We start from the raw sequence: 9692 nt of genomic DNA, 5'->3' as shown, positions 1-9692 counted from the left end.
CTCTTCCAGTTCAGTTTAATCTTTCTTTCCTCTCCACCCTTGTGTCCGGATTGCGGGGAGGGGGGGAACCCACCCAACAACCAAGCAAAAGGCAGCATCGTTCTCCTCCAAAAGACGAAAGAGCCTGAGAAAGCAGGAGCCGAGCCAGAGCCCCTCTGCTCTCCCCCCAGCACAAATTTAACCCCAGCTGCAACTTTTCCTCTGCTGGCGGGGCTGAGCTGGGGCTCCAGCAGTGCTGGGGTGGGTTTTTCCCCCTCTCTCCCACCCCTCCCCTAGATTGATTTTAGCGGAGAGGGAGGGGGGTGGGGAATCCTTTTTATTGCAGAGCCCGGCTCGCTTTGCAAGCCTTCCTCCTCCTCTTCCTTCTCCTCCTCCTCCTCCTCCTCCCCTGCTTTTTGTGCCCGCCGCAGCAGGGCTGGCCAGGCCGGGGGAGGGAAGCGATGGGAAGGGGAGGTCGCCCCCTCCTCTCCCTCTGTGTGTTTTTTTTGCAGGTGTGTCAATTTTAATTCTGCCCAGTAGGTGGGACTTGGTGACTTTCGCACCGTTTTTGTTATTTATTTATTTCCCCGGCTGCCTCCCCAGCCTCCCGTTGCAATCCTCCGGAGCGGCTGGCGGGGAGCGGCGGGCGGCGGGCGGCCGGGCCAGCATGCATCCCCGCCCGCTGCTGCTGCCGCTGCCCTAGCGGGAATTACAGCCTCTCCGAGCCAGCTGCCAGCATGATTTCATCTGCTGGAGGATTTTTGCATCTGATCGCTTGAGGTTTTGTTGTGGTTTTTTTTTTTTGGTGGTTTTTTTTTCCTCCCTCTGTCTTTGTTTCCTTCCCCCTTTCCCCCCCTTCCCCTCCCTCCATCCCCCCTTTCCTCCTCCTCTTTTTTAGAAGCAGCAATCGGAGATGGATGTCTCTCTTTGCCCTACCAAGTGCACTTTCTGGAGGGTATTTTTGCTCTGGAGCATTTGGGGAGACTATCTGCTTTCGGTGCTGGCTTGCCCTGCTAATTGTCTTTGCAGCAAGACAGACATCAATTGTAAGAAGCCGGATGATGGGAACCTCTTCCCTCTCTTGGAAGGGCAGGATTCAGGCAGCAGTAATGGCAACACGAGCATCAACATCACGGACATCTCAAGGAACATCACTTCCATGTAAGTGGGGGTCCCCCCGGGCTCTGCCGGCGGCGGGGTGCGGGCAGGGCTGCCTGCGCGGGGCTCAGGTGCCCTCGGCATTGCTGCGCTGCCTGGCAGAGCTCAGCCCGGCTTCCCGTGCAGAGGACGCAGATCCGGCTTTTCCTTACCCTATTCCCTCCCCCCACCCCCCCCTCTAAAATAAAAAAAAAAAAGCGCCCCGCAACAGTTTGGCCAAAGCTTAAGAGAAATAAAGTAAATGAGATCTGATTCCTTAGCAGGAGAGAGCGAGCAGCAGGCAAAGATGCTAAAGCTGCTGCTTCCTTTAACTGTTTGCTTCTGTAAGGGGAGGGGGGACGCCACAGCCACACACAGACACATATTTACCCAAATTGGGCAAGAAAAGCAAGTTCTGAGCTGCTTGCTCTTTTTCGAGACTTTGGAGCCGATTAGAATGTCTTTTTTTTCATCCCCACAACAGAAAATGCTCCCTGCCCTGCCCTGACTGAGTGTATCTGGGGATCTGCGGTTTCGCCTTTTTAAGGGGAGGGAAAAAAATAGGACAGTGAGATGTCCCTTAAGTAGCTTATTTAACTCGCATTGTTATAATTTTGCAACTCGCCGTGGTGCTGCGATAGGATTTGTGTGTTTTCGTCCGGGGGTGGTGGCGGTGGGGAGAAGCATCGGAGCAGAGAGATATTTTTAGTTGAGCACTTTGCGTTTGTTTGCATGCTTGTTTATCTGGAAAATCAACTTGAAGTTGCATTATCCTTGTTTGGAGAGGCAGTTAGCAAAGCCCATGTTAATCTCATCAGCGTGGAGTCGAGAAAGGAATATATTTCCTTCTCCTGAATCCATCATGCTGTGTGTGTGCGGAAAAAAAAAAAATCCTCATCTCTTCCAATCTCTGCTTTTTATTTTCCAGTACATTTTTGGGTGAGATGAACTCTGAGCCATTTCATTATTCTAATGCTAATTGAAATGTGAGCATTTAGGGAAATGTAGCCCCCAGAGCAAGTTGGCAGTGGGAGTTGAGCAGAGAAGAGGTGGAATCCTTTATTCTGGCAGTTAAATGCAGCAAGGTTTGAAATGAGTAATGGAGGTTTTGTTTTTTTTTTTTTTTTTTTCACCTCGATCGCACAGTTGCATGGAGGGAGCGGGCTTTGCTGGGTCTCTTCCTGAGCCTGTTCTATTTGGTCACAGTGCAATTGCAGCAGAGCCATGGAGTAATTGCAGTGCCTCTTTCGCAGCTCTGCTTGTCACCTTTGCTGGGTAAAGATGACGGGAGCTGCTTTCCCCGTTTGCTTACAGGTTCATGCGATGCCCAAGCAGGTCTTCAGCAGGTGCCACTGACCCTGAACCCCCAGCCCTGCCTTCACCTTGCCAGCAAACCTCTGCAAACCCAGCAGGAATGGGGAAAGTAAATGGGAAAACTAATGCAACGCTCCCCTTCCAATTGCCCCATATTTATCCTGCGTCGCGGTGCTGGAGTGTTTTCTCTGCGATGCCGAGGGGACGTGGGTGATGCTGGGGAAGTCAGAGAAACTCATGTTTTTTTCCTGTGCTTGCTGTTTGTTGTGGTTTGGTTTTAACCCTTTGGGGAGCAGGGAGCAGCAGGAAAGGCTGCGAAGGGTTTGGAAGCTGCCAGCGTGAGCGAGTGTGCGTTGTCAGATGCACACATCCATCTGAGCTGCTGTGAGAGGTAGTATTACATGAGTCCTTTGTGCCTAGAAAATGTCTTTACTGCTTTGAAATTGAAAAATGCTGATAAGCAGTCCGTGAAAAGGAGAGGGGCAAAAAAATAAAAGAAAAACGGACAACTCCAGAAACAGAGATGTTGGGTATTTTTCTTGGAGAGGAGCTTCTCATAAGTTGGGGAAGGAGGAGAAGGTGCCAGTTTTTGCTGGAATTTGTATGCATCTCTGCTCCACGCTGAGCGAAGCACGTTCCCTCACCCCCTGCATTGCTGCTGGCCCCACGCCTCCCTCAGGCTTGGGGGGTGCTGAAGCACAGGACTGGGGTGAACCCCAAAATGTCGTAAGGGGTTGAGACTGAGCATGAGTGTAAACTTTCCCCAGGGGTCTGTGTTTACTAGGAAGACAACAGTGGTTCGAAGGAGATGGTTTGGGTGGTGGGGGCCAGGGTTAAACCCATGTTTGTGCTCTTGCGTGGGAGGCATCAGGTCCTGCACCCTTCCAGGTTGATGTCAGGCCTCTCCTTGCCAGTCCCCACATCATGGGTGCTGGGGTGAGGGGTGCATCGAAGGCCAGCCTGGTCATCGCTGAATCACTCCCGGCATGCAGGTCTGATTCAGCTGGGCACTGAACGGCGCTTCCCCCTGCTTGCCACGCTCACTGGGGGCTCAGCTTCGTTAGGCAGCTTGCCTCGTCTGTGGGCAGCGAGTGGGCAAAAGCCCCTTCTCCCACCAGGCTGGAGGTGAAGAGGGGAGGTTTAGCCCTGTCCCCGCGGCTGGGGGATGCGATGCTCCAGCCAGGTCTTCCACACAGGCCCTGGGGAAGGTGGTGGTCTCTACTCCATCCTGCTTCTGCTGAAAAGACAGATGGGATGTGGAGTGGGGAAACCACCCAGGGGCCAAGCAAGGCCTTATTCATGTCCGAAAGATGAGCTTGGCTTTGCAATCAGAGCTTGGGTGGTGCTGACGAAAGCCTGCCAGGGCTCATTCAGAGGGCTGGAGAAAAAAAAGCAGTGTGAGCTGACTTGGAGGGCTTGTCCATTTTACCCCCCTGAGTCAGGGCAGAAGCCCCTCCATGCCAGCCCACTTCACCCAGGCAGGTCTCCCCAGCATTGGAGACCAAGCCATCAGGAGCTTTGGGCTATTTTGCATCTCAGTGACTGATGAGACTCCCGAGGCAAGAATGACAGAAGGAGGACAGGAGACACCCAGCCTTTAGCACTGCCCATGGAGGCTGGCAGGGCAGCCCAGCCCTGTGGGTGCCTCCAGTGTGGTACACCATCATCGAGCCTCCCGTTGCACCCCTCGAATGGTCTTTGCTCCGATTGCTTCTGGTTTCCCACCCATCCTCCTTTTGGTGAGAGGGGAGCAGCCTCAGTCCAGGGCCTGGGTGGCTCCTGCCTGGCTGGGCTGGTGATGATGGTGGCACACAACCTTCGTGCAAATCCAGGTGGTACCAGGTTAATGGTGAAGCAGGGGAAGGGCAGGGGGTTCCTGCCCTGAGGTGGAGGAGGAGGTTGGGCTGGCTAGGGCCCCTCTGCCCTTTCCTAATCTGCCCAGAATTGTATCCAATTTTGAATCGCATCCCTGGGGATGTGGCTCTGCACACAGAGGTCCCTGTGAGAGCTGCCAAGGGTCCTGTCTAGCTGTGGGGCCAGCTTGGACCCTGGCTGAGGTGATTCCAGTTTGGAGTGATGCTGCTGGACTTCCCCCTCCTGACTGAGGGAGAGGGTGATCATGGTGTTGGGGCATGTTCATGCCATCACTTTTCCTTGCGCAGCTGAGTGGCCTTTTCTGTGTCCCCATCCAGGTGTGACTTGTGGAGATGCTGAAGCTTCCCCAACCCCAGCCTCACCCCTGTGTTGTGGGGTTCTGTCCATTGCAAGATCTCCCTAAAAAGACCAGATGCACAGAGAGAACTTCGGTCCTGTGGGTCCTGTGTCACAAAACCCCTTCTGCCCCTGTGAACTGAGCAGCCGGGGTGTTTGCCACACTGGGTCCCCATCCATGGCAGCGTGGGGGTCTGGCTGGCACATGGGGTGGCCAGGCTCGCCTGTGCTGCCGCGTGTCAGGGTGACAGTGGGTGCCTCGTGCCAGGGGCGGGCTGGGGAGTTACCCTTCTGGCAGCGTGGGCAGTGCCTGCGTGCGCCGGCACGGCGCGTGGGGAAGGATGGATGGAGGAGTTTGCCATCTGGGCATCCCTACTTCTCAGCTGTTGCTATGGCACTGCAGAGATGCTGCCAGGCAGGCGGTGGTGGCCTGTGTTTGTCACCCCTGGGCTCCTCGAGGTAGGGAGATGTACCTGGTATATAAAGCCTTGCTCCCTTACTCAGCCTGACCGGGGAGAATGGGGTTTCTTATGGCAAAGTACCCTCGATGGGCAGATTTGCAGGGTTTATCTATGCAGCTTGTAGCTGCCTTCAGAAAGGTGAGATGAATTCAAAGCAACCCAAGAGGAGGTGGGTCATCGTGGAACACTGTGGGATGCAGGATTTTGGGGTCTCACTTGCAGGGCCAAGTGGAAGCATCTTGCGCCCTCCATGTACAAGAAGAGCAGCCCCATCCTTTCCTACTGGGCTGTCCCACCAGCCCACGGCAGCATCCGCTCCATCCCCTCCATCCCGTGGGCCTGGCTGGGCGTGGGAGAGCCGCGTCAGAGCCAGGCGCCATGGGGGGCGGGCGGCAGCGCAGCCCCCACTCTCTGCGCAGGAGCTAGGAGCATGTGGCATGGGGGAGAACGAGGGGGTGCTCAGAGCGGCAGCACCCCTTCGCTGCTGGCACGGGGAGAGCTGAGGCACCGGTGATGCCCACGTGCGCCTGCATCTGGGAAGGAGGGAAGAAAGAAAGGGCAGGCATCTTCCTGGAAGGGCTGGACGGAACAGCACTTGCTTTGGTGACCCAAACAGCTGGGAAAGGGACTCCTGTGATGCTCAAGTTGATGACTGCCCTGATTCAGACAACAGGGCACAAACTTTTCCCTTCTCTGTGAATCAGCCACAGCGTGCCCAGTGTGCCTTGTGTGCTACTGCTCTCCAGAGACGAAGGGCTCTGCATTCCCAAAGCCTCCCATCCCATGGTTCCTCCTGTCTCCTCGTCCTGGAGGTTTTAGCTGCTGCAGAAACCATTCAAAAGGTCCCTAATTCAATCCAGCTATGTTTTGAAGGGCTCTTGTTTACGTAGAGCGGCTGTCCTGAAGGATGGGGGAGGTGGGTGCAGCATGAGGCTGTGAGGACAGAAGAGGGTGCAGAGATGTTTGGGACAAGGAGGTGGGCTGAGATATGGTCTTGGTGCTCTAGAGGTGCTTTAAAATGGGAGCACTGTTCTGACTGTTCCTGTATTGTCCCCCTTACATCAGGGTCCATGGTGGGTGCTGCCCTGTGCACCAAAGTAGCTAAACTTGTACCAGGGGCACCTAGGGCTGGATGCATCTCCTGGGCTGGCTGCTGGCTCCTTTCCCTGCTCTTATGGCCTTTCTCCCTGCCGACCAGTCCTGGAGGGACACATTTTCCTGTCATGGGTGATGTCTGGGATTGCCAGTACTTTTGCAGCCCTCCAGGCTATGTGCAGGTGCAGAGCAGAATGATCTGGGGTAGATGGGCTATAGAAGTAGTTTTTGGAGGAGCTGACCATCAAGACCAGTCTCAGCTCAGCTTTCGAAGCAGCAGCTGAACTAACACTAAGCAGAGGACATCAGGCACTCGAGGGTTACAGCCCTGCTTTGTCTGGGGGATTCCTGTGGGGTTGAGTCACCTGCCTTTTCATGCCAGTCTGCTGGTGTCTCTGCCCCCTTCGTGCCTGATCCCACTGGGGTCCCCAAGTGCTCCCCAGCCATGTCTGCATTGCCTGGCTCTGCTGATAGCCCATACCAGGTATTTCTCCAGGGAGGAGACAATTTTGTCCCTGCCAGAAATTCCCCTCTGAGCTGAGCATGGGGCCTGAACTGCTGCCCTGGACAAGAGGAGCTGATGACCTGGATAGCTTCAGGGTGCATGTGACATGTCCCCCGTCCTCATGTCGTGCAGCGCTGGGGGAGGTCTAAGACAGTTCTGCTTGCTGGCTTGTGTCCCTGGGCTTGCAGAGGTGAGATGGGGATAGCTCAGGTCTAGGACAGGTGTTTCATGGGGGGAAGAAGCAGAGATGGAGGGGCAGAGACTGAGGAAGGACCTGCCTTGCTGCCCTTGGAGACTCAGAGATGTGTTTCCTCTGGCTAGGGGCTTTTGTGGAAAGTTAGGGAAAGCTCTCTGGGTCTGTTCTACCCCATCAGCTCACCCCTGTGGGGGTGACACTTTCACGTGCTATTGGTGTGAGGCTACTTGTGGTCTCCCAAAGACCTGTGACGATCCATGCACCCAGCAATGCTGGGTTCTTTCAGTGAGAACCCCCCAAACAGGCCATGGGATGTCCCATGGGATCACCCTTGGGGTGCCCTGTGGGTGCTCGGCGATGCTCCCCAGTGCTACCCTGGCACACCAGCTTGCCCTGCTCAATGCAGTGCCTGTGCTGGGTGTTGCCCATGAGTTTATGGTTGGATTTGGTGCCTCCCATTCAACGGGGGCTGCAGTCAAGCAGGGAGTGAACCAACCTCTGAGCCTGCCAGGCTTCCAGAAGTGAGCGTTAATAATGCTTGTAACTTGATGTATTATTTACCAGGCATGGTGCAATAGCAGTAATTTTGAGCTTTGGGTTTCCTGCAGTGGGGGTTTCAGTACGTTGTGTAGGTGCTTTCTAAACAGGTGTGTTTGACAGCAGCATGCGGGCTCTGGTCTCCCCCCAGATTCTCTTGCTTTCCGCTCAGGATCAAGGGGGCACATCAAAACCCCTGCCGAGGCAGTGCTGCGGGGCGAGTTTCTTGTTCAGAGGCTGCCGTTTGTGTGCAGTGGGTGGATATTGCGGACACTTGGTGACACTTGGAGAGATGAGGCGAGCGGGGCTGCTGGTCCCCCGCGATGCTCCGGGTCCGGGAGGGCCAAGCACACAGCACCAGGACCGCGGCCGGACTGGGCTGTTCCCTCAGTTCATCTCCCAGCGTTGCGAGGCTGCTCCGGACAGAGGCTGTTTGTGCGGGAGCAGCTCGGAGGCTGTGCCATAACCCCCAGCCCCAACAGAGCCTCTGCCCTGTGCCCCCCCCCGGGGCAGCCGGGGCCCGGCGCAGCCCCGGGCACCCTCTGCCCGGCTCAGCCCCGGCTCATCCTCTCCTCTTTTCCCCGGTTCGAGGGTGGCTGTGCCGCTAGAGGGCAAGCGGCAGCGGCAGACAGCGCGGCTCCGGGCTGCGGGCACCGGCGGGGACCCGGCCGGGGGCATCAGGGGCGGCCGGCGCTGAGGGGTCAAGTCGCACTTGCTTGCTGTCACCCTGGTGGGATGCTGCGTGGGAGAAGAGCCTTTGCTCTGGGGTGCCTGTGCTGCTTTACCCCTCATGGGCTCCCACCTGCTCCCTAGCTCAGCATCCCAGTCCCTGGGTGGGCACCCAGTCGGGGCAGGCGGTCCCCGGGGGTCTCACTGGGTGGCTGGGTCATGGCTTTCTCCTCCGTGCTGCTGCGGGAGGACATGGTTGGTGCACCCCCATGTACCGATAGCTCCCAGGCCAGTGTTGCAAGCCATACAGCCCCATCTGTGAATTGAGGTGATTTGCAGCTTTTTGGAAGGCGTTGACCCAACCAGAGCAGGTGCTGTGGGGTGGTGGGTGTCTCTGGGCTGTTTGAAGGACTGGGCAAGAGGTGCCTGATTGGGGTGATGTGCTGCCTTCTGCAACTGGCTTCTGGCTGTGTGTGATCTGCAAGGAAGTCCCTAGCAGCTCTGCCCATTTTACTAATGGGGAAACTGAGGCACGTAGCAGTGGTGCAACTGGCCTGCAAGTAGCAGAGCAGGGATGGAGACCCTTCAGCCCAGCACCAACCAGGGTTTAAGGAGAGGCCAAGCATGGAGGGGTGGACAAACAAGGCTGTTAGATCGGTCCTGTTGTATCTAGCAGCCATGAGACGTGTCCCCAGAGAAATCCTGGACGTAGAGGCAAGAGGGCATGGTCTGAGAGTTGTCTCTGGAGGCCTCCAGGGTAGGTGCAATCCTCTTTGCTCCTCTGATTCGCATCTCTACTGCAGGGGTTGGATGGAGTTTGGAGGGCTAAAGAGGCCACATGTACTTCCTTCCCCAAGGAGGGAAGGCTGAGAAGAGTGTGGTGTGAGATAGGGCAAGGTGAGTGGTGGTAGGAAGCTGGCCTTGACCCTGTACCATCCTCCATATGCAGCTGCTGGGGGGTATCTCATCCTCCCTGGCAGCTGGGCCAAAGTTGGGCTGGTTATTTTCCTGCCGGCTATTGTCATGTGCTGCCAGCATGGTGGAAGGGCTATGACACCCAGTGGTCCTGCAATGCAACAGCAAATGGTTCCCCAGCATCATGGCAGGGGTGACATTTGGGTGGATGTGTGTTGGGCTGTGGGTGATAGACATGGGTTAGAGCCATGATACTGCTCAGGGCCTGGGCTTCATTTGAAAAAAAGGAGATTAAAATCTGTTTGTACTCCCCTTGGAAGGCTGCACTGGAGTCAGTGCTCAGCTGGCAGAGCTCCTCCACCAGCCCTGCTGCATGTGCCCTTGTGCATCTCCATCCTCCATGTACCACCCTGTTTCCAGACCACGTGGAGCTGGGGGTCCTGCCCTGTCCCCCTCTGTGTGAGACCTGGCCCCTGCTTGCCTGGAAGAGTAGCACCAGGAAAATATGTGCTGTATTTTTAGCTTGTTTTCATGTGATGTAGCAGTTGGGGAGCCGAAGGAGAAGCCAGAACCATGTGTGCAGCTAGCGTTCCTCCAGCTGCCACCCAGTGCTCCAGTGTAGGAGATAATGGACTAACCCCATCCTGTGCCCCCCTCCAGCATGTGCTGTCAC

At 56.1% G+C, this 9692-nt stretch overlaps 1 protein-coding gene across 4 annotated transcripts in view; it reads left to right on the top strand.

Annotated features, from left to right (window-relative positions):
• The first annotated feature begins 414 nt into the window (after positions 1-414).
• The window catches only part of NTRK3 (neurotrophic receptor tyrosine kinase 3), a 217142-nt gene continuing 207864 nt past the window's right edge, over positions 415-9692 (top strand). For all 4 annotated transcript variants that reach the window (XR_012624858.1, XM_074837433.1, XM_074837435.1 and 1 more), the window contains exon 1: positions 415-1140. Coding sequence is in view for 3 of the 4 variants with exons in the window: in XM_074837433.1 (XP_074693534.1) it covers positions 893-1140 (248 nt within the window). In the remaining variant the exon portion in view is untranslated. The remainder of the gene's footprint in view (positions 1141-9692) is intronic.

Source organism: Strix aluco, chromosome 12, assembly GCF_031877795.1.
Source record: "Strix aluco isolate bStrAlu1 chromosome 12, bStrAlu1.hap1, whole genome shotgun sequence".
NCBI classification, from domain to species: domain Eukaryota; kingdom Metazoa; phylum Chordata; class Aves; order Strigiformes; family Strigidae; genus Strix; species Strix aluco.
This window is presented reverse-complemented; position numbering and strand designations above follow the sequence as displayed.